Genomic DNA, 25,496 nt, shown 5'->3' with positions numbered 1-25,496 from the left:
ACTCATTTTTGTTGCCAGCGGTTTATACATTAATGGCTGTGTGTTGAGTTATTTTTGAGGGGACAGCAAATTTATACTGTTATACAGTACAAGCTATACACGCACTACTTTACATTGTAGCAAAGTGTCATTCCTTCAGTGTTGTCACATGAAAAGATATAATTAAATATTTACAAAAATGTGAGGGGTGTATTCACTTTTGTGAGATAATATATATATATATATATATATATATATATATAAAATATAAAAAAAAGGAAATTGCATAAACATATAGAATGCTTTGGCAATGTATCACGATCGAGTTGTACAAATGCTGAATCATTATTTACTACCTTTAAGTGATCTTCAGCTCAGGTGCTAGGGCAAGTCTGGGTGAGGCACAGAAATTCCATAGTACTAGTTTTACACCTTAAAATATTTACATATGATAGTTTCAGGTTTTGGATTTTTATTTCCCTGTTGTACTGCGTGACACCGATGCAAGTCTTTCACTCTCAATTAAGGTCTTTTTTGTGCTTACAGCATCCAATCATCTTCCATTAATATTTAGATGACATACCTTAAATAAAGTAAGAGCTCATGAATGATTAACTATTCTGAAGTAACAGCACAGAGAATAGGTATTTTCATTCTTAAGAAATAACAGTATTACAGTTTTTTTCTTTTTAAAGCTTTGCCTTATACAATTTTCCAAGTTGAAATCTACTTAAAGTGGTTGTTAAGCCACTTTATCTACTTTATCCCATCCTGAATAGCTTATTTTAATAAAACACAGGTACAGGGCACATATGATTATTCAACAGACAGAATGGGGTAAAACTTTAAAATTAAACTTCAGCAGCAGGAGGGGGGTTGGGCACTGACACAGGAGTAGACAGGCAGGGAGGGAGGGGGGAGAGAGGACAGAAGACAGGAGAGTTGCGGCTGACGGAGGCACGTAAACTGATCAAGGTGTCAGGGCTCAGCAGCCTTTATATACCGTGATCAGTTTACAGGGGGGAGGGCATAGCCAGGCAGGATCAGTCAGGTTTTTTTAGGTGATAGAAGGGGCCAAATTAATCACCACAAGCACTGTGCTGTATAAAATGCTTTAAGGGAACGGGATAATAGCTTTAAGTTACTATTTTAACAAACAAGCCTTTGTTAATAATAGTTTGTTAAATGGAAAGTTTTCTCAATGTTTTTCTAATTTTCTGAAGGGCTTTAAGCAACATTCTTCAACTAGTACCAAAATGATCTGCAACAAAATTGTCCTAAAGCCCAACTCCTTCCAAGTTTCATTTAATTTTGGATACAGTAGGGAAAGGTTAGAACCTCTGTCATGATTTTAGTGGTATTTATCTTCTTGTTGGGGGAATTTCTTCACTCCTGTTAGGAGAAGAAAAATATAGGTAAAACACATAAATAAACACATTTTAAGTAGAGTGGAAGGGTTTGAATATTTAACATTGTTTTCGTTGGTGCCTTCCTGTCCCTATGACCACATTTCACTGTAGCCTAATGCAGTGTTTTTCAATTCCTCTTCAGTTGCGGCACCCTTTCAGGCTGGGTTCACACCATTGCGCATTCAATTCGCAATAACAAGACATTTTGACTGGCTCTCTATGGAACCATTTCACACATCTCCACAACGGCTCCGGTCCGAATTTGCACAGGAGCCCTGTGCGTCTTTTGGTCTGTTTCAGGTTCAAATTCAGACAAAATTTAGACTGAAATCGGACCTGAAACGGTGAACGGGGACGCACAGGACCCCTGCTGGGAGCAGCATAGGTATTAGGTGTGAATCCAGACTCAATGTATGCAACATTTTAAGGCACCCCAGCCAAAAATATAAAAAACATAAATGTTACTAATCAATAGGAAACCTAAATCTGGGACACAACCACCTTGATGAAATTAACTTTGCATTAGAGGTCCTTCCATCATATCAGAGGAGCCCCATGACAAAGTACATAACCATCACATAAGTCTGCCCATCACCACAGAGTCCCCCAATCACAAAGTCGTCCCCCCCCCCCCCAAACCCAGTCACACAGTCCCCTCATCACTTCAGAGCCAAACCTTTTCTCTCCAGCAGGAGCTGGAGCAGGTCATGAGGGGGCGGATTGTCCATCCTCTTCTGAATGCTGGGGGTGTATGCCACTGGTCCTGGATCAGAGTCATGGGTTGCCTTACTGCTGGCAGACTGGCTGCTATTACTATAGCAATGATTGATGCAGTGCATCCTGCCCTAGAGCGTCATTCATTGCTATGGTGCTGGTGGCTAGCCTGCCCATACCATGATAACTTATGATGCAGATCCAGGGCAAACTGGGTCCCGTGCTTGTAACCCCGGTTGGAACCCAAATGGAATTTCTGTTCAAGAACACTGGTCTAATGTATATAATGAAGATGCGTTTACAAAGATGAGTGAACATTTACTTACACAGTAATTGTTTACTCATCTTAGTAAACGCATACTCTGTGCCCAGACTATGAGCATTAAAGCTTTTAAATATTCTTAACAAGCAGAACAGATGCATTAAAGGAGAAGTAGGGCCAAAGCTAATTTGGGCTACTTCTCCTGTGGTCATAGGAGTGCACTTAGTTCTGCACTCCTGTGAGCCGTATTCAGCCGACAGCAGGCTAAAGTCCACTGTCTGCTGACGTCAATCAGCTGGTCCAGGCTCTGGAGAGATCCCGACTTTATAGTCAGGATCCACCCCGATGCCTGAGCGGCAGCTGGCTCAGCCTCTCAGCGTGCCACTGGGAGACTGAGCCAGATGCTCCTGCCCCCTCCACAGTCTGGAGCTTCAGTGAGCACTAGAGGGGCTCATTGAAGACAGAGTTTTTGATCGCTCAGTTTTAAGTGTTAGATGCGGGATGGAACAGATGTGGCACCGGACCCATGCTGCATCCACCTAGGTGATTATGGAAGTTTTTCTTTTTCTTTAATTCCCGAACCTCTCTTTTGAAAAAGCCATCCCTGACTTTACTGTCTGCTTGTACTGTGCAGTTATTCATTCCCAAATATCTTTAAGGAACAGTAGTTCCGCGCTTAGGAAAAAAAGAGGAGAAAGAAAGAGCTGAAGCCCCCCTGACACAGAATATCACCTAGGTGAAATTCAAATCAACAAAAGTTCTAAAATAAGGGAATTGGCGCTGTTCGACTATATGTGCATTGGATATTGTTCATGTATAAATACATATAAAAAAAAATTAGTGCAACAAATGTGGTGAAAATAGGGAGCTGAAAATAAGTAAATGCTCCTACAACGATATCCTATACAATAAAGTGCAACGTGCTAGAACAAATATACCCAAAACTGTCTATAAAAATGAAAATCTGCAAACATTCCAAAATAGTGATGAAAAGAAAAAAATATTGGTACAAAATTGTTAAAAACAATCTAAACCATTACAATAAAGTCCTCAGCGTTAATATGTGGAAAGTCCGATTCATAAACCAAGTGATAAAAATATATAGAAGTGATAAAAATGTGCTGAAATATTATTATTATATAATGAAAACAATGTCCCAAAAAATTTGAGTTCAGAAAAAATTCTTTGGATGTGTCCCTCCAATAGAAAGGCGGTACTCTCAATGTAGCAAGTGTTCCCCGTCTTCCACTGCACCCCCACTCGTGCCCTCACTCACCGGACTGCCCAACCCCTGCAGGGGTAAAAGGCATGCAGACAAAATCCAGCGATGATGAACCTTGGTAAGGGTCCTCAGCCCAGTGGTTGTCTTTCCCTTCTTTGATGTAGCGGTGTCCCCAGCATTAAACATCCATATGTAGCAAAAAAGAAATTGATCTCATAGCGTGAATCCGAAAAAAATATATGGATTTATTATTGAAAACTAATAAAACTTTAAAAACAGGAGCTGACAGCGCTCCGCCAGCCGGCTCAAAGCCTATTGGGCAGCGTGGTATATCGTGCGTTCCACCGCCCGCCTGCCTGAAACCGGAAGAATCAAAGCACAAGAGGTTGACGTATGCGTATCACGTGGCCACGCCTTACGCATTTCGTCATCAAGACGTACGCGTTTCATCATCAAGACGTCATCTGAGGCACGACCATCTTGGTACTCCATACGTCTATTTAAGTCAATGGAGGTGCCGTGATCGCCAATCAAAACGTACTATCCCACCCTCCTGACGAATGAGTGAACCTCAATATCGTACACAAATATATCCCGAGCACCATCTAGTGGACCAATTGTTGAATCACATACTAGGCACCTCCATTAATCATACAATACAGATCAATGAACAAAGGCCTATTAAAAATTAACGATGCATTATCTCCAGTCAATCAACAGGAGGAAAACAGAGGGGAAAACACTGAAGGAATAAATACATATAAAAACATATAATAAAAAATATATACAAATATATATAATATAAAAAATTTTTTATATATATATATATATATATATATATATATATATATATATATATATATATATATATATTAAAAATGGGCAAAATATTAAAAAATAATAAATAAAAAAATAAAATAAAAAATGATAAAAATAAGAATAAAGTAAAAAATGTATATCTTATTGATGAATACTTAGTAAACTGTAGGAGATCCATAAACGATAAATATACATATATAAATGGTGAGAAATGTATTTGTAATATATGTATAAGAAGACCAAAATATGTATTATAAATAAAATGTATCAAGAGGAGGGTTATAAATTATATAACTCCCCAAGGTCTAATGGCTCTGGTGGAAAAAGCAGACATCTGGAATCTAATGACCAATGGGCGGTTCTATATCAATGGGAAAATTCAGCCCCCAAACTTTTCTATTGGAAGCTGTGTATGGGAAATACTACATGGAAAATAATGGAAAAAACTACAAAAAAGAAAACATCTGCAAAGGGAAAAAAAAGAAGAAAAAGGTAAAAAGAGTATAAAAAATAGTGGTATATACTAGGATTAAGGCCTGTATGAATAAGGCATATAGCCTAAGGGTAAAGCGTTGTACACACTAAGACCGCAGAAAAGACAGCGGTGGGGAGTGTTCACATTGAAAGGGGTGTGGGGAACGGTGGAAATTAAAAATTAGATAAAAAACAATTTAAATCTATTTCTACATTTAGTCCCCTCGGAACCAGACAGTCTAAACATTGTATCCATCTGGTTTCGTTCCGCGATATCAGAATTTTCTTACTGCCCCCCCTCCAGTGGTTCTTGATAGTGTCAATACCATAAAAAACCAATCCAGATGGATCCCTGTGGTGAAATTCATCAAAATGTCTGGAAAGATTGTGTTTAGGGAACCCCTTTCTGATGTTATTAATGTGTTCCCTAATACGTACACATAGAGGTCTAGTGGTCCTGCCCACATATTGCAGTCGGCACGGACATTCGATAATATAGTGAGTGGTATTGCAGGTGACCAATTCCCTGATCTCATACTCTTTACCATTCCTTGCCTTAAAGGAGGTTCTCTTCTTAGGTTGTTTTTTGCTGACTCTACAGGCCAAGCATTTCTGACACCTGTAGAAGCCCTTCATGTTGGAAAACAGTTTTACATTCTTAGGGGGGGTCGATAACATTATGGACCAGGTGGTTCCTGAGAGTTGGTGCGCTCCTTTAGATGAACCGGGGTTTCTTCGTGAGGATTTTCCCTAGGGTCCTGTCAGATTTTAAAATAGGCCAGTACTTCCTCACTATATGCTCAATGGACCTATATTGATTATTGAAGCCTGTGACAAAAGAAATATCCACCGGAGAGTTCTTACTACTAATACCCTCTTTTATCAACAAGGAATCTCGGTCAAGTTCTTGTATCTCATTTCGTAATTTTACCAGGGAATCTCGGTGATATCTTTTATCTTCAAATTTCTTTATTAGGGTGTCGGACTGGTTCCGATAATCCTCGATGTTTCGACAGTTCCTAAATATTCTCAAGAGCTGTCCCTTAGGGATGTTCTTTTTCCATTTTGGATGGTGGCAGCTAGAGGTGGGTATATACCCATTACGGTCTGTAGATTTGAAGAAAGTCTTTGTAGACAACTCCCCACCTTGTTTGAAAATCTGTAAATCCAGGTACTCTATCGAGTCATAATGAGACTTGCCAGTAAAAGAAATACCATACTCATTTTGGTTAAGTCCATCTAGGAACTCCAGGTCTTCTAATACCATATATGTAACGTTCTTCCAGCAGGTCCATAAATAAGTTCGCCACAGTTGGGGCATACTTGGCACCCATGGCAACTCCTTTTTTCTGAACAAAAAAATTCTTTCTGATACCAGAAGTAGTTAATCCCCATTGCCAATTCTAGTCCTTCTAAGATAAATTGAATTTGTTCATGCTTGAGATCTGAACCTTCATACAAGGCTTTCTCAACCCCTTTTAACCCATCCTTCTGGGTGATACTCGTATACAAGGAATTGACATCAATCGTTGCCAATAAGCAATGGTCAGTCCCAGTGATTGTCTTCAGTTCATTAATGAGTTGAGTGCTGTCCCTGAGGTAAGATTTACCTTTCACTACTAGTGGTTTCAAAAACTGGTCAATATATTCTCCTAGTCTCGAGAACAGAGAATCCACTCCACTAATAATGGGTCTACCCGGTGGTTTATTCAGCCGCTTGTGTATTTTGGGCAGGTAGTATATAACAGGAGTTTTTGTAGATTCCGTAACCAAGTATCTGGCTTCCTTCTTATTCAGAATGCCTGCCTCTCCACCCTTTTTCACCAATCTTTTTAAACCCTTTACATATTGTGGTTTGGGATTACGCTTCAGTTTTTTATAAGTGTTTTCAACTCTCAGCAAATTCTTCATCTCCTCTTCGTATTCATCCTTTTTCAATATAACTAGTCCACCCCCCTTATCAGCGGGTCTTATCACCACTTCCTTTCTCTTACCGATTTCTTTGATCGTTTTCCAGACGTACGAACTTTTAGATTTTTTCTTCTCCATTTTGGCCAAGTCATTTTCCACGATCCGTTTAAATGCACCTATACATTGGTCCCCCGGGACCTTGGGGTTGAAGATGGAGTTATTCCTAAGTCTAGTGTGAGCATAACCATCAGTTTCAGTTGTTATGGTGACTTTATTATTCAAAGCATAATTTTTTTTATCTTCAATTTCCTAATAAATTTCTGTAAATTGATGTAAACTTCAAATTTGTCAATGCTCTTTTCTGGTGCAAATTTCAGTCCGAGATCCAATATCCTCATTTCATCATCCGTAAAGATTGCTTCACTTAGGTTAAAAATTCCCTGGCCTAATACTCCCTTCTTCTTTTTCTGCATCCCTCCTCGTTTTCCTCTGGTCTGTTTCTTTCGTTGCCTCTGTGCAGGTATCCTGATTTTCTCTCTAGGTTCCTGTTCCTTCCATTCTCCGAATTCATACGTGGATGTTGTGGGGATGGGTAATCTTGATGTCCATTCGTCCTCTGTATCCTGTTCATACCAAATGGTGGGCCTCTTCTTTGAGGACCGTAAGGGTCTCTCCGTGTCCCTCTCCAACCAGGTGGGTGATATTGTACCCTCGCATTCCATCTCCCATCTCCATCTTCCATCTTTAACTCCCTTTCACCCTCTCCTGGTAGCCCTTTAACTTAATGCTTAACCTCCCTGGCGGTAATCCTGAGTGTTGCTCGGGGTGAATTTTCATTACCAAAAGCGTTAAACCCGTGCCACACTCTGGATTGCATTGCAGTATCCTGGGAAAGTTACTTACCTTGTCCCCAGGATCCTGTGATGTCCTCCCGCTGTGTCAACGGGCTGTGTCCTCCGCCCGTTGTACTGTGTGCGGGGCTCCGTTCCCTGTGAGCGCCGCGACTCACGGGGATGGAGCCTGGCGCCAAATTCAAAAAGTGCAAAAAACAAAACACATACAGTACACTGTAATCTTACAGATTACATTACTGTATAAAATTGTATTATATCCCTTTGGTCCCTAATGCTTTTTCCAGTGCCCTGCATGCAGTTTTATATTATATATATATATATATATATATATATATATATATATATACTGTTCTTTCTGCCTGGAAACTTGAGATTGTCCATGACAACCAAAAACCGTCCCTTTAGGTCAAAAGTGGTTTTAGACCGGCTAGAAAACAGCGATAAGAAATCAGACTCTTGTTTGGACAGATTTAAGCGAGTTATTCCTAAGAATTACAGGCCTACAATATAAAACGCCAAATTTCCATGCGAAATAATGTACCGCTTCGAGACGCAAAAATCTGACATAATCATACCGCCAGGGAGGTTAATGCTTAGAGGTTGGACAAAATTCCTGCTTACATTATCACTGTGATTGGCTGTCACAGTGGTCACATGATCGAGAGCTTGTCCTTCTGGTTCCTGATCACAAACACTGCACACAGTAAATGCACTCCCAGCACAGAAACCTCATATGGTCACATATGCGATGTGTCGGTATTAAAACCCACCCTTCCTGCTTCTGCACACATGGATTACATGGCTGGCAAGAGGTTAAAGATCACAACAATGACTCTAAAGTTGAGTTTCAGTTGGCTTCTTGCAGCTTGTGAAATAGGACATTCCTATGATACTTAGCACCATTTAGTTTCCAAATACAGTATTTTCCATTTTACATCTATGAAAATCATTCAACCAACACAGGAAATAGCCTAATAACGTTCAATTGCACAGAACAAATGTAAAATTCCAATGGGTGAATTGCTATGCAGATTTTTTTTATAAATAGGCCGCATTGTTTCACATAATTTCAGCCGTGGACTTTCAGATCATGTATTTATTTCAAGCTATTCGTTTTGTCTCAAAGCAGGATTAAAAAAGACTTGCTTGATGAAAGCTATTTTATTACTTAGTATTAAGTAGTTTAATAACACAATGATTCCATGCTATTATTACATTAGATATTAGTAATTATGTGCCAGAAAGAAGAGGAATATAATGGAGCTTCTCATTTCCTTTTCTCTTTTCAAGCAAGACCATTGCTTGAGGCGCCCATTCGGGTCACAGTCGGTCTTTGTTACCTACCTATTCAATTTGAGGACCTGAATAGCAGAGATTATCTCTGTGTAGAAACATTCTATTACAAAACATTCTATTATAAACCAGCTGCTAGCAAAACTTATTGTTCTGGGCTTACCTGTGCCTGAATTCTTCGGAAACAGTAGCCAGTGATGACACTGCTCATGAGAGCTCGCCAAACTTTTTAATACTGGCTGCTTTGACTAAACAGATATCTTGGATTAGGTTGATCTTACTCAGCTACATGGAAGTTTCAGAGATCACTGTAATAAAACACTTAGATCATTTACAACGTTGCATTTGCTAAAGGAGTCATACAATTCAGGATGCACATTTCAAAGTGTAGTTGAGCTTTGCTGGAAGCAGAAAATTAGTACCTACCCTGGGCAATTCGGACTGAGCAAATGGGAACAACTTACATGTGCAGAGTTTACCACTTATCAGTGTTAATTTTGTTGTCTAAAATATTTTTGTCAACTAAATTAATACTATCTTAGTCGACTAAGATACAACTAAAACTAAAACAATTCTGATTACTAAAATATGACTTAACCACTTAAGGACTAGCCTCGTTTTGAGATTTTGGTGTTTACAAGTTTAAAACTGTTTTTTTTTTTTGCTAGAAATTTACTTAGAACCCCCAAACATTATATATTGTTTTTTTTTTCTAACACCCTAGAGAATAAAATGGTGGTCATTGCAATACTTTTTTTCACACCGTATTTGCGCAGCGGTCTTACAAGCGCACTTTTTTTGGAAAAAATTCACTTTTTTGAATAAAAAAATAAGACAACAGTAAAGTTAGCCCAATTTTTTTTTATATTGTGAAAGATGATGTTACACCAAGTAAATTGATACCCAACATGTCACGCTTCAAAATTGCGCCTGCTCGTGGAATGGCGTCAAACTTTTACCCTTAAAAATCTCCATAGGCGATGTTTAAAAAATTCTACAGGTTGCATGTTTTGAGTCACAGAGGAGGTCTAGGGCTAGAATTATTGTACTCACTCTAACGATCGCGGTGATACTTCACATGTGTGGTTTGACCACCGTTTTCATACTCACGTATGCGTTTGCTTCTGCACACGAGTTCGTCAGGACGGGGCGCTTTAAAAAAAAAAAAAATGTATTATTTATTTTACTTAATTTTATCTATTTTTTCACTGTTTTTTAAAAAAAATTGGGTCACTTTTATTCCTATTACAAGGAATGTAAACATCCTTTGTAATAGAAAAATGCATGACAGGTCCTCTTAAATATGAGATCTGGGGTCCAAAATTCCTCAGATCTCATATTTGGACTAAAATGCAAAAAAAAAAAAAAAGTTGTCATTTGAAAAAATGGCCCTTTAAGACGTATGGGCGGAAGTGACATTATGACGTTGCTTCTGCCCTGCTATGGTATGGAGACGGGTGGGGGCCATCTTCCCCTCACTCGTCTCCATACCCAGCCATGATAAGGACCTGATCACCTCCGCAGCTCCCGATGGCTCCGGTAAGCAGCGGAGGGCGCAGGAGAGTGGCGGGAGGGGAGGCCCCTCTCCCGCTGCCAATAACGGTGATCTTGTGGTGAATCTGCCGCAGTGACCACCATTATCTTAAACACAACCGGCTCCTGAAGAGATGGATACCTCGGTTGTGGCAGCAGCTGCTGCCATTACCGAGATATCCATCTTCAAAGTGCCAACGTATATGTATAGGAGCCGGTCGGCAAGACTAAAATACGACTAAAACTAAAATGGCATTTTTGTCAAAAGACTATAACTAAAACTAAATTGAAATTTGACATCAAAATTAACACTGCCCTACCACATAATAATAAGTAGGTGGCATCTACTAAGCTGCTGAAAGAAAAATTAAATTAAGAAAAAGGCTTTTCTTGTTTTTTTCTTAATATTTAATGTTGGCAATATATTTCTGAGTAATATGTGCAATGGCATTACAGCCAATAGAGTTTACATTTTTTTAAATTTATTTTTTATATATTTTCTGCTTGTCAAAAAGCAATATTTTTGTTTGTTAATGAACCTTGGTTTTATTTATAAAGATGTTATATATCACAACTGCTAAATCTGTGTCTGTAGTGCATGTTCAAACCTTAATACCATAAATAATAACATGTTATTAGATTTTTACTCCAGGAGTATATAATGAGTTTGGAAATTCTAGAGAAATGCTTAAATAATGCATTACAGTTTAAGTAAACCCATTAGATTTTAGCTTATATAAAACGTACTGGAGATTTTAGTAGACTAAAATGTACTGGAAAAATTAGTCCTTTGAATTGTTTATGTTTTAGTCGTAATTTAGATGACTAAAATATGACTAAAACTAAAATGACTAAAACTAAATCAAAATTCGACGTTTCAAATTAACACTGCCATTTATAACGACTAGCAGATCCAGAGATAAAACCAACTCCATAATGTACAGTATATTGCTTTTTTCCCATAAAAAAACAACCTCAATCTCACTACCTTCTGTGCCTTAAGATTCCCTATTGGTCAGGTGAGTTCACTCGCCCATCACCCAAAAGATGCTCCTGTATTTCTTTTGGGTGACGGGCGTTCCGCGATTCTGTTCGCACGTTTTTACCGCGATTGTCGCCTGACAAATCGTGGGAAAATCTTGTTATGTTTGGGGTGCTATTAGAACCAACGGGCAACGCACGGGCGTCCCGCAATTTGCCACTATTGCGATTTGCGGGCAGAATCACGGCGATTCTGCCTACAATTCGAAACGCAGAGATGTGAACGGAGCCTAAGGGCCCATTCCCACCTGAGCGTTTTCAGCTCATAAAACACTCATCTCAAAAGTTCCAAAACGCCCAACAAGCAAAATCCCATTAATTTAACCACTTACGGACCGCCTGCCGTCGTTATGCGGCAGCTGTTTGAAGGAGGATATCGTTGTTATGGCAGCAGCTAGCTGCCATAACCCCAGTATCCCCGTCTTCAGCGGGCGGTCCGCTACAAGATAAAAGTGGTCTCTGCGGTGGATTCGCCGCAAGATCACTTTTATCAGTGGCAGGAGAGGGCCCCCCCGTCGCGATCCAGTGCCCTCCACAGCTTACCGGAGCCGTCGGCAGCGGCGGAGGCGATCGCGTCCTGTCGGTATCTGGGTATGGAGAAGAGTGAGAGGAAGATGGCCCCCACCTGTCTCCATACAATTGCTGGGCAGAAGCGACGTCAAAACGTCAATTCCGCCCACAGCTCTTAAAGGACCATTCTTTTTAAATAATTTTTTTAAATTACAATTTTTTTTTATTTTTTATTGCATTCTAGTGTAAATATGAGATCTGAGGTCTTTTTGACCCCAGATCTCATATTTAAGAGGTCCTATCATGCTTTTTTCTATTACAAGGGATGTTTACATTGAGAAGAGTTCTCTTCTAAAAGTATAATATAGGCAAAAGCCAATACAATTAACTGCTAGGAATTAGTTAAACTGTTAAAAACTTAGGGGTCTATGTAAAAATGGTTTCACACAGGATTCATAAAACTTTCACCCAGGATTCACAATTTTTTTTTCAATTGACTCCAAATAGAAAAATATGGGAATCTTGACATTTATAATTAGCCCCTTATTGTTTAATATGCATTCAGTACAGTTTCTTTTCAATACACATTTTAAATGTATGTCTAAGCAAAACCTATTTTTTAGTTTTGGGTAGACTGAAGAAGGTTTAGCTGACTGCACACGGAGTAAATTTGGTCCAGCTCCTGACAAACCGAGCAAAATTCAAGTCATGGGTGGCCTTGTTGGTACCTTACCACCAGGCATCCTTTGATCTGAAAATCGAAGGAGCTGGGTTGGAAAATTGTTGGCCAAACAACGGATGCATATAATCAGATGCAGCCACTGATTGGGTATTCTGGCGGGTGCCAGCTGTCAGACCACAATAGCTAGCAGGGGAGGTTCCTCCATCCAAGCTGTTTACAGTATGTGGCCACCTTTTGACCCTCTTTCAAGTTTTAATGCTGCCTGTGTGTCTATTGGGGAGATTCATCTTTCTATTGTTACTGGGGACCTCTGTCACCGATGAAGAAAAAAAATGAGAAGAAATCCCAAATTTCAGAGTTGTGCCCAGAACAAGAGCTCAGGAGAAATTGTGATGGGGGAAAATGTCAAATAGAAACACATGGGGAAATGTGTTCTGAGGACAACTGTCTAAGGAGGGAATTCCTCTTACTTTGGGAGATTTCCTTCAAAGTCCTGTTGTCCTGGGACAAAATGTGATGGGAAATCACCCCAGTGGTACACAGATAGTAAAATGAAAAACCTGGCAGGGGTTTAAACCTACAAGCGTTTTATCCAAGACAAAAAAAATGTTTGTCTTTACATACACTTTACCATATATAGGGAGGGGAAGGGGCAATAAATGGCTAGGAAATTTCCATTGGAACCATAAAGTCAATCAATGCTTGGTCTGTTCTGATTGTACTGGATTGCACTGTGGGATGTATGGTTTTATTGATCAATTTGTAACATAGGTCATTTTGAAATGGGCAAGTACTAATTCATTTATAACTGTTTGTGTCTTTCAGGATGTTGCTACATGGCTTTCTGCATGCATTTATTGGGAAAAGCAAATATCCTCTTGTGAAATGTAAATCTATTCAGCCAATATGGATATTATTGTACATTTTGACAACCCAAGGAATAGGTAAGTAGTACAAAGCTCAGTCACAAGAAAGTCATCTATATATATATTTGACATGATAATGCTCAAAGCGTTGTTACAGCGAAAGGTGAAGTAATCTATACATGGCACCAAGTCATGTCAGCTGTAGAATTTTAGCAATTATGGGTCTGGAACCATCTCTGAGAGAGCATAACCAAGTCTTGTGTCCAAGGTTTGATTTAGCATTTGGCATAGTAGAATTGTGGCTATAGGCAAAGAAGTACCCTGGGTATTTTGTGACCCCACCCAAAATATCTAATTATATTTTGGCTACAAATACACTAAATATATTATTAGTGGACACAAACACAGAAAAATTCCTGCTAAAACTAAAAGATAAAATTGTATTTAGTTAATAAATAAAGCTCTGTGTATAAATGGGTCTGGTTTACATGGGTGCTGTGGCCTCCTGTACAGTGGGAATCGGTGGTTTGTTTATGTGGCGGGAGCCATCTGACACACGGGGGGCCCCGAAATCAGGGGGGTGGAGGCACAGATACTTGAATGGATCCCCCTGCAGCCCATCCAGAGGGAGAGAAGGTGAGAAGGTGAAACTGGCACCGCTGCAGGGGATGTCACAAGGGGGTCAGTGTCAGCAATTTAGGCAGTACAGCCAGCCCTCCTGCTTGACAGGTGCCCAGGCCCCCCTTTTCAACTGATGGGGTACGAGCCCGATACAGGAGGTCCGGTTATCAGTGGCCCTGACTAAAGGCAAAAGTTTTTTTAATTAGTTTTTGAGTGGTGAGGGATTAGAACCATTGTCAGGTTTTTATTGCTGTCTATGCTTCCATTAGGAAGATTCCCCCTCTCCTTTTTCCTAGTTATTCTTATTGACGAAAGTGAAAAAGTGAAAGAAAATGCCGAGTTTTAGGTTGTCAGCAGAACAGTAGTAGAAGGGAAATTTTCCAATTGGGAAACTAGTTCTGGTGACTCTGGTGACAACCAGTGATTCCCTTACTTTGGAGTGATTTCCTCTCACTTCCTGGTGTTTCTGTGGGACAGAAACTGAAAGGAATGTATCACAACTGGACACAGATGGGAAGAAAACTGATAGGAGTTATCACCCTCCCTTACACTATACAAAAGATTAGTAAATAGATCTGGATATAGTGCAGTGTCATCATCCCCTAATATTGATATTAAAGACAATACCCTCTAGGATTATATAGGCACTAGTAATAGTCAGGAGAATATATATTATATATATATATATATATATATATATATATATATACCGGTAATTTATTATACAGAAAGTTTAAAAAGCATGTACTGAAAAAATACAATACAACCACAGAATTGCAAATATAACGATGTTACAAAAGAAAACACCTGAGGTGTCACGAATTGTTTATATTTCTTTTTTTGTAATATATCGATATATTTGCAATTCTATGGTTGTATTTTATATTTTAGTACATGTTTTTTAAACTTTTTGTATAAAAAATTATATATTTTTTTATATATATTCTCCTGATTATTACTAGTGCTTATATAGTCCCGATCCTAGAGGGCCTTGTCTTTAATTATACTATACAGGAAAAGCATTTTTGCCAGTAGTTCTACTTTAAGGGTCACCACACGCTCCAAATATTTGCTCTGTAGGGCTGAATCTGCTAGTCTAGTTCAGTGTACAACCCCAGCCAATTTTAATTTAACTTTGGATAGACTGAGGAACCTCTGTTTTTTTGTTGCTGTGTTTTTCCCACTGGAAAGATTCACCCTCACTCTTAAGCCTCGTACACACGATCGGATTTTCCGCAGACAAAACCTTGGACTTTTGTCCGAAGGCGTGTGCCTGGATTTTGTCTTGCATACAAATAGCAAGGAATTGTCGGCCAACAAACACGAACGTAGTGACGTACTACGTGGTTTTTCAGCTCTTTAGCGCCACTCTTTGGGCTCCTTCTGCTAATTTCGTGTTAGTAGAGGTTTGGTGAGTGTTGATTCGCAATTTCAGTTCGTGCTTTTCATTTAGCACTTTACAGTTCGCGCTTTTCATTTCATGCTTTTCAGTTCGTTTCTGAATGGCTGTTGGTCAACCAGACATATTGTGGAATCGGAGGAGATACCGTGTTATTTATTATTGGCCTTGGAGATATTGCTTTGACCCAAGTCCAGTCCAGGAACAGGAGGATTTCTTGGACCAAAAATTGGTTGCTTTATTAATCGTAACCAATTATGTAATTTGCCTTTGCTGTGGGAGCTCCAGGAGAATAATCCACATGATTTTTGGAATTATCTCCGGATAACGGACCCCTGCTTTCACCAACTCTTGGCATTGCTGACCCCCTATATTAAGAAGCAGGACGCATGCTTTTATTTTATTTTTTGGTTTAATAATAATGATTTGATTTGGTATATTTTCTATATTTTTGGATGCATAGAATGCACTTTTTGGTTAAGTTCTATTGGTAGAAAGCATGTCTAATTTTATTTGTTTTCTTTTTGTAATGCACAATAAAAAAAATTGTGGAGAATAATACTTGGCTATATGTTTTAGGCCCCATTCACACTAGCGCGTTTTTTGATGCATTTTGCATTTTGCAGAAATGCACGGGAATTTTTTAACATGGGTTCCTATGGAACATGTTCACATCAATGCTTTTTTGTATCTCTGCGTTTTTGGAAAGGGTCGGGGACTTTTTTTCATGCAAAAAGCAGCGTTTTGCATGTAATGGTTTTCAATGGACAAGCATCAAAAACGCAAGTGCACCGTTTTTGCAGCGTTTTTGCAGCGTTTTTGGTGCGTTTTTGGTGCGTTTTTGCCGTTTTTTTTTTATTTTTTTTTTTTTGTAATTTTTTTTTAAGACTGTAAAAAAAAATGAAAAAAAAAAAAAAAAAACGCAAAACGCAAATCGCGGCAAAAACGCGGCAAAAACGCGGCAAAAACGCGGCTCAAAAACATGGCAAGCATGAAAAAAAAACCTCCAAAAACGCTCAAAAGCAACATGCATAGGTGTGAATCGAGCCTTACTTCAAATCACAGTTTGGGAGTAGGCAGTTACATTACAAAAAAAAAAACAATGTAAAATTGACAAGGGACACCAACATAGTTGTATCATTGATCTTAAAAACTACGGGATAATGGTGTTGTGGCCCAAAAAAAAAAAAAAAAAGCATAATAATATTATTCTTGATATCACTAGAAAAAAAAAGCCTTTGAAAATTTGTTTGCAATAACTCCATCAGTATCACCAGCAAAGCAGCTTCATTATTATCCCATTAAAGAAGAAAAGAATATGCGTTGCATTTCGAGATTTCATAAATTTGAATATTAATTCTCCATTACGTATGCTAGTTTACAAGACCGACCACTTCTGGCTCGTCCTTGCTTCCACGCATGCGTGTTTGTACTTTGGACTTTTGTCCAACGGACTTGTGTACACACGCTCGGAAAATCCGACAACAGACATTTGTCCGTGGAAAATTTTAAAACCTGCCATCCAACATTTGTCCGCGGAAAATCCAACAACAATTGTCCAATGGCGCGTGCAAACGGTCGGATTTTCCGTCAACAGCCTGTCATCACACATTTCCTGTCGGAAAATCGGATCTGGTGTACGAGGCTTTACTGTCCCAGGGACAGTCAGTGATAACAAATCTTTCCAAAGCAGAGATAACAATACCATATTATAAAAGAGTGGGAAAAGGTTATGATCTCTGTCAGGTTTTCATCACTGTCTGTATTTCTGTGCTGGTGACTCCCATTCCCCTAAATGTTTTGTTCTGGGGTCACAGGTGCAGGAAATAAAGGGGGGCTACCACAATGGGGTTAAAGGCGGCAATTTTAACATTACAGAATTCTCTTCTTTTCTTTATCCAAAAAAATTAAAATAAATAAATAACACTTTAAAAATAATAATACCTGGCTCAGATGTACATTTTATTCGTCAACAGTATTCTGTATACACCCTACAGAAGAATGTAGAGCAATCTGCTTTGAGGAGAGTTGAGAAGTGCTAAGGTGCGGTAATGTGCTTAATCAATATCTTGTTGAACCTTGGCCAGTCTGTTAGGTAATATTTGCAGACAGAGATTATTTCTATTCAGCAAGAGCTTCAGGAAAAATATAGAACGGATATACTAATAAATAGAAGCCTGTGATGCAATGCAGTACAGAACAAATAAATGTTGCTAGTAAATGTAAGTATGTTAGTTCCTCAGTGCAAGGTGGAAACCTTCGGCTTCAGAACTGTCTCATCATCATACTCATCTGGACGGTTACTACTAAATATACTGAATCCATTATTCTCAGACAATGCACAGGTGTGTACAGCTTTGGTTACTGTTACGCAGAAACACAGGTTCTTGACACATCAAAAATGCGTCACATGCAGACAATGCTTTGTTATGAAAGTATCCTTTCTGAATGTTTCAGAAGCATTGGAATGCGGCTGTGTTTAGTGTAAATGTTAGTTATTATGGGGTGGGACCATACATACAGTCCAAATCCTATTTTGTAGGAATCCCTCAGAAAAGAAATGAACACATAACCAATGAATGTATGATACATATAACTTTGATATTCTATTTCACTCAAAATTTCATGTGTTGTGAAATCATTTTATACTAATACTTTTTTTTTTTTGAGCCTGCAGTTTGGTGCACAAAAACAAAACATCAAAGTGAACCAAAATTGCATGGGAACACACACACAAAAGTTCACTAGAGTGTGTCAAATCGTTCACTACCGACGAGAGAAGGACTCCTGTCATGGATAAGGCACACTCAGGACCTCCTATCCACAATGCCCATCAGACCCTGCTCCCTACGATCAGCTGAAGCTGAGTAACGAGCACTGGGTAGGGGAGTCACACATCCTCCCCCTAGGCTTCAGGGCCCACATCCTACAATACTTGAAAAGGTGACACAAAAAAGGCACCGTGACAGACAGTGAGTAAAACATATAAGTACCAAAGTGAAGCCTGGTAACAAAAATTGCCCTGGTCTTGGCCAAAAGGTGTGGCCAAAGTGTCTTTTCTCACAATGAGGACCCAAAACCCATAGTGATAGACAGAGCACCCCAGGGATGTCACTCCAAGGGGGTGCTTACAGTGCCACCATCAGGGGGGGACAGCCCATATACTTGTAGGGGGCCCAGGCATCCCAAGGGGCCTGGCTGACTGGTAGGGCTGGGAGTGGGTAGGGGCTGGTGCAGGGGCACTTTGTGGCTGTGCTGGCTTTCTATATTCTTTTCACTACAGAAGAGTCAGCACCTGCTGCTGCTTTGTGTCATTGAGCTCCCATTAGGCTCATTACTGCCACCTCTGGCTACTTCCTGCAGGAGCACGCCTCGTGTGCTGTCTGTTCTGTACTCTGGACTGTATCTGGATCCAGTTTCTCTCTGTTTCTCAGCAACATGTGTAAACAAGAGCTGGGACTAGGAAGACCACCTTTACAAGAGGGGGCTGTGTGTATAAGTAATGGGAGTGGGCTGTTTGTGTACAAGGGGACCAGAGCTGTGTGTGTGTGTTTACAAATGTGTATGTTTGAGGGGGCTGACATATATACAGATGTGAGAGGGGCTGAGTGTGTACAGGTGTGAGGATGGGGCTGAGTCCGTACAGGTGTGGGGGGGCTGAGTGTGTACAGGTGTGAGGATGGGGCTGAGTCTGTACAGGTGTGGGGGGCTGAGTGTGTACAGGTGTGAGGATGTGGCTGAGTCCGTACAAGTGTGGGGGGGGCTGAGTGTGTACAGGTGTGAGGGGGGGCCGAGTGTGTACAGGTGTGAGGGGGGCTGAGTTTGTACAGGTGTGGGGGGGGCTGTGTTTTTATAGGTGTGAGGGGGCCAAGTGTGTACAGGTGTGAGGGGGGCTGGATGTGTACAAGTTATGTGGAAGGGGCTCAGTATGTGCAGGTGTGAACAGAGGCTGAGTGTGTACAGGTGTTTGGGGAAGCTGAGTGTGTACAGTGTGAGGGGGAGCTGAGTGTGTACAGGTGTGAAGAGGAGCTGAGTGTGTACAGGAGTGGGGGGGCTGAGTGTGTACAGGTGTGAGGAGGAGCTGAGTGTGTACAGTGTGAGGGGGAACTGAGTGTGTACAGGTGTGAAGAGGAGCTGAGTGTGTACAGGTGTGGGGGGGCTGAGTGTGTACAGGTGTGAGGAGGAGCTGAGTGTGTACAGGTGTGGGGGGGGCTGAGTGTGTACAGGTGTGAGGGGGAGCTGAGTGTGTACAGGTGTGAGGGGGAGCTGAGTGTGTACAGGTGTGAGGAGGAGCTGAGTGTGTACAGGTGTGAGGGGGAGCTGAGTGTGTACAGGTGTGAGGAGGAGTTGAGTGTGTACAGGTGTGGGGGGGCTGAGTGTGTACAGGTGTGAGGGGGAGCTGAGTGTGTCCAGGTATGAGGAGGGGCTGAGTGTGTACAGGTGTGAGGAGGAGCTGAGTGTGTACAGGTGTGGGGGGGACTGAGTGTGTACAGGTGTGAGGGGGAGCTGAGTGTGTACAGGTGTGAGGAGCGGCTGAGTGTGTACAGGTGTGGGGGGGCTGAGTGTGTACAGGTGTGAGGGGGAGCTGAGTGTGTACAGGTGTGAGGGGGAGCTGAGTGTGTACATTTGTGAGGAGAAGCTGAGTGTGTACAGGTGTGGGGGGGCTGAGTGTGTACAGGTGTGAGGGGGAGCTGAGTATGTACAGGTGTGAGGGGGAGCTGAGTGTGTACAGGTGTGAGCAGGAGCTGAGTGTGTACAGGTGTGAGGGGGAGCTGAGTGTGTACAGGTGTGGGGGGGAGCTGAGTGTGTACAGGTGTGAGGAGGAGCTGAGTGTGTACAGGTGTGAGGGGGAGCTGAGTGTGTACAGGTGTGAGGAGGAGCTGAGTGTGTACAGGTGTGGGGGGGCTGCGTGTGTACAGGTGTGAGGGGGAGCTGAGTGTGTACAGGTATGAGGAGGGGCTGAGTGTGTACAGGTGTGAGGAGGGGCTGAGTGTGTACAGGTGTGGGGGGCTGAGTGTGTACAGGTGTGAGGGGGAGCTGAGTGTGTAGAGGTGTGAGGGGGAGCTGAGTGTGTACAGGTGTGAGGAGGAGCTGAGTGTGTACAGGTGTGAGGGGGAGCTGAGTGTGTACAGGTGTGAGGAGGAGCTGAGTGTGTACAGGTGTGAAGGGGAGCTGAGTGTGTACAGGTGTGGGGGGGCTGAGTGTGTACAGGTGTGGGGGGGCTGAGTGTGTACAGGTGTGAGGGGGAGCTGAGTGTGTACAGGTGTGAGGAGGAGCTGAGTGTGTACAGGTGTGGGGGGGGCTGAGTGTGTACAGGTGTGAGGGGGAGCTAAGTGTGTACAGGTGTGAGGAGGGGCTGAGTGTGTACAGGTGTGAGGGGGAGCTGAGTGTGTACAGGTGTCAGGAGGAGCTGAGTGTGTACAGGTGTGGGGGTGGCTGAGTGTGTACAGGTGTGAGGGGGAGCTGAGTGTGTACAGGTGTGAGGAGGGGCTGCGTGTGTACAGGTGTGAGGGGGAGCTGAATGTGTACAGGTGTCAGGAGGAGCTGAGTGTGTACAGGTGTGGGGGGGCTGAGTGTGTACAGGTGTGAGGAGGAGCTGAGTGTGTACAGGTGTGAGGGTGAGCTGAGTGTGTATAGGTGTGAGGAGGAGCTGAGTGTGTACAGCTGTGGGGGGGCTGAGTGTGTACAGGTGTGAGGAGGAGCTGAGTGTGTACAGGTGTGAGGGTGAGCTGAGTGTGTATAGGTGTGAGGAGGAGCTGAGTGTGTACAGGTGTGCTGGGGGAGCTGAGTGTGTACAGGTGTGAGGGGGCTGCATGTGTACAGGTGTAAGGAGGAGCTGAGTGTGTACAGGTGTGAGGGGGCTGAGTGTGTACAGGTGTGAGGAGGAGCTGAGTGTGTACAGGTGTTGGGGGGCTGAGTGTGTACAGGTGTGAGGGGGAGCTGAGTGTGTACAGGTGTGAGGAGGAGCTGAGTGTGTACAGGTGTGAGGAGGAGCTGAGTGTGTACAGGTGTGAGGAGGAGCTGAGTGTGTACAGGTGTGAGGGGGAGCTGAGTGTGTACAAGTGTGAGGAGCGGGCTGAATGCACAACATGTGTAAACAAGAGCTGGGAATAGGAAGACCAACTTTACAAGTGGGGGCTGTGTGTATAAGTAAAGGGAGGGGGCTGTTAGTGTACAGGGGGACCAGAGCTATTTGTGTATTTACAGATGTGTGTGTTTGTGGGGGCTGACATATACACAGATTTGAGAGGGGCTGAGTGCGTACAGCTGTGAGGAGGGGACTGAGTGTGTACAGGTGTGACGGGGGCTGAGTGCGTACAGATGTAGTGGGGCTGAGTGCGTACAGATGTAGTGGGGCTGAGTGCGTACAGGTGTGAGGGAGCTGAGTGTGTACAGGTGTGAGGAGGGGACTGAGTGTGTACAGGTGTGATGAGGGGGCTGAGTGTGTACAGGTGTGAGGAGGGGACTGAGTGTGTACAGGTGTGAGGAGGGGGCTGAGTGTATACAGGTGTGAGGGGGCTGAGTGTGTACAGGTGTGAGGGGGAGCTGAGTGTGTACAGGTGTGAGGGGGAGCTGAATGTGTACAGGTGTGAGGGGGAGCTGAGTGTGTATAGGTGTGAGGAGGGGACTGAGTGTGTACAGGTGTGAGGAGGGGGCTGAGTGTGTACAGGTGTGAGGGGGCTGAGTGTGTACAGGTGTGAGGGGGCTGAGTGTGTACAGGTGTGGGGGGCTGAGTGTGTACAGGTGTGAGGAGGAGCTGAGTGTGTACAGGTGTGAGGAGGGTGCTGAGTGTGTACAGGTGTGAGGAGGAGCTGAGTGTGTACAGGTGTGAGGGTGAGCTGAGTGTGTATAGGTGTGAGGAGGAGCTGAGTGTGTACAGGTGTGCTGGGGGAGCTGAGTGTGTACAGGTGTGGGGGGGCTGCGTGTGTACAGGTGTGAGGAGGAGCTGAGTGTGTACAGGTGTGAGGGGGTTGAGTGTGTACAGGTGTGAGGAGGAGCTGAGTGTGTACAGGTGTTGGGGGGCTGCGTGTGTACAGGTGTGAGGAGGAGCTGAGTGTGTACAGGTGTGAGGGGGCTGAGTGTGTGTAGGTGTGAGGAGGAGCTGAGTGTGTACAGGTGTGGGGGGCTGAGTGTGTACAGGTGTGAGGGGGAGCTGAGTGTGTACAGGTGTGAGGGGGAGCTGAGTCCGTACAGCTGTGGGTGGGCTGAGTGTGTACAGGTGTGAGGGGGAGCTGAGTGTGTACAGGTGTGAGGGGGAGCTGAGTGTGTACAGGTGTGAGGAGGAGCTGAGTGTGTACAGGTGTGAGGAGGAGCTGAGTGTGTACAGGTGTGAGGGGGAGCTGAGTGTGTACAAGTGTGAGGAGCGGGCTGAATGCACAACATGTGTAAACAAGAGCTGGGAATAGGAAGGCCAACTTTACAAGTGGGGGCTGTGTGTATAAGTGAAGGGAGGGGGCTGTTAGTGTACAGGGGGACCAGAGCTATTTGTGTATTTACAGATGTGTGTGTTTGTGGGGTTGACATATACACAGATTTGAGAGGGGCTGAGTGCGTACAGCTGTGAGGAGGGGACTGAGTGTGTACAGGTGTGACGGGGGCTGAGTGCGTACAGATGTAGTGGGGCTGAGTGCGTACAGATGTAGTGGGGCTGAGTGCGTACAGTTGTGAGGGAGCTGAGTGTGTACAGGTGTGAGGAGGGGACTGAGTGTGTACAGGTGTGATGAGGGGGCTGAGTGTGTACAGGTGTGAGGAGGGGACTGAGTGTGGACAGGTGTGATGAGGGGGCTGAGTGTGTACAGGTGTGAGGAGGGGACTGAGTGTGTACAGGTGTGAGGAGGGGACTGAGTGTGTACAGGTGTGAGGAGGGGGCTGAGTGTATACAGGTGTGAGGGGGCTGAGTGTGTACAGGTGTGAGGGGGAGCTGAGTGTGTACAGGTGTGAGGGGGAGCTAAGTGTGTACAGGTGTGAGGGGGAGCTGAGTGTGTACAGGTGTGAGGAGGGGACTGAGTGTGTACAGGTGTGAGGAGGGGGCTGAGTGTGTACAGGTGTGAGGGGGCTGAGTGTGTACAGGTGTGGGGGGCTGAGTGTGTACAGGTGTGAGGAGGAGCTGAGTGTGTACAGGTGTGAGGAGGGGGCTGAGTGTGTACAGGTGTGAGGGGGCTGAGTGTGTACAGGTGTGAGGGGGCTGAGTGTGTACAGGTGTGAGGGGGCTGAGTGTGTACAGGTGCGAGGGAGCTGAGTGTGTACAGGTGTGGGGGGCTGAGTATGTACAGGTGTGAGGGGGCTGAGTGTGTACAGGTGTGGGGGGCTGAGTGTGTACAGGTGTGAGGAGGAGCTGAGTGTGTACAGGTGTGGGGGGCTGAGTGTGTACAGGTGTGAGGGAGCTGAGTGTGTACAGGTGTGAGGGGGCTGAGTGTGTACAGGTGTGAGGGAGCTGAGTGTGTACAGGTGTGGGGGGCTGAGTGTGTACAGGTGTAAGGGGGCTTAGTGTGTACAGGTGTGGGGGGCTGAGTGTGTACAGGTGTGGGGGGCTGAGTGTGTACAGGTGTGAGGGGGCTGAGTGTGTACAGGTGTGAGGGAGCAGATTGTGTACAGGTGTGGGGGGCTGAGTGTGTACAGGTGTGAGGGGGCTGAGTGTGTACAGGTGTGAGGGGGCTGAGTGTGTACAGGTGTGGGGGGCTGAGTGTGTACAGGTGTGAGGGGGCTGAGTGTGTACAGGTGTGAGGGAGCTGAGTGTGTACAGGTGTGGGGGGCTGAGTGTGTACAGGTGTGAGGGGGCTGAGTGTGTACAGGTGTGAGGAGGAGCTGAGTGTGTACAGGTGTGGGGGGCTGAGTGTGTACAGGTGTGGGGGGCTGAGTGTGTACAGGTGTGAGGAGGAGCTGAGTGTGTACAGGTGTGGGGGGGCTGAGTGTGTACAGGTGTGAGGAGGAGCTGAGTGTGTACAGGTGTGGGGGGCTGAGTGTGTACAGGTGTGAGGAGAAGCTGAGTGTGTACAGGTGTGGGGGGCTGAGTGTGTACAGGTGTGGGGGGCTGAGTGTGTACAGGTGTGAGGAGGAGCTGAGTGTGTACAGGTGTGGGGGGGCTGAGTGTGTACAGGTGTGAGGAGGAGCTGAGTGTGTACAGGTGTGGGGGGCTGAGTGTGTACAGGTGTGAGGGGGCTGAGTGTGTACAGGTGTGAGGAGAAGCTGAGTGTGTACAGGTGTGGGGGGCTGAGTGTGTACAGGTGTGAGGGGGCTGAGTGTGTACAGGTGTGAGGAGGAGCTGAGTGTGTACAGGTGTGGGGGGCTGAGTGTGTACAGGTGTGAGGAGGAGCTGAGTGTGTACAGGTGTGGGGGGCTGAGTGTGTACAGGTGTGAGGAGGAGCTGAGTGTGTACAGGTGTGGGGGGGCTGAGTGTGTACAGGTGCTGGATTGGGTTGTCTCTTTGCTGAATATATGGGGATGTCTCTTTGCTGAATATATAGGAATGTCTTTTTTCTAAATATATGGGGATGTTTCTTTGCTGGATTTGGCTGTCTCTGCTAAATATATTTGTTGTTTTGGAGTTGTTTTTGTTTTCTTAGATCTCTTAGGGAAGGATAGATTGGGTGCATTGAAAAGGTAGTGCAGTTAGTGATAGTGTAGGGTCCTGCTCAAAAGAGTCTAGATTGTTATGGTGGCAGGCTTCATATTTTTTGCCCAGAATATGATTCCCTATTGTTAAATCTTGAAAGCACTGATGATGGAAATGTTGGTGGTCAGTCCCGGACTCGCTGCTCCTGAGACAGGAAGCCTGATGATCTCACGGGTGCCCATCCCTCATGCAATCAATAATAGAAGAAATGGCTGCACTCTGTGATCGATCAAAATTATTTTATTTAGAACATCCCAAGTTTTGACAAAAACAGAGAGCTGGTAGACGCGTTTC

General features: G+C 43.6%; 1 protein-coding gene across 8 annotated transcripts in view; it reads left to right on the top strand.

Moving 5' to 3' along the window:
• ADGRG2 (adhesion G protein-coupled receptor G2) overlaps window positions 1–25,496 on the top strand; it is a 236,904-nt gene that overhangs the window by 24,223 nt on the left and 187,185 nt on the right. For all 8 annotated transcript variants that reach the window (XM_073616458.1, XM_073616459.1, XM_073616463.1 and 5 more), the window contains exon 2: window positions 13,529–13,647. In XM_073616458.1, coding sequence (XP_073472559.1) covers window positions 13,529–13,647 — 119 coding nt within the window. The remainder of the gene's footprint in view (window positions 1–13,528; window positions 13,648–25,496) is intronic.

The sequence above is a fragment of the Aquarana catesbeiana genome, linkage group LG02 (assembly GCF_042186555.1).
Source record: "Aquarana catesbeiana isolate 2022-GZ linkage group LG02, ASM4218655v1, whole genome shotgun sequence".
NCBI classification, from domain to species: domain Eukaryota; kingdom Metazoa; phylum Chordata; class Amphibia; order Anura; family Ranidae; genus Aquarana; species Aquarana catesbeiana.
The sequence above is the reverse complement of the archived record's forward strand: the minus strand, read 5'-3'. Positions and strand labels throughout refer to the sequence as shown.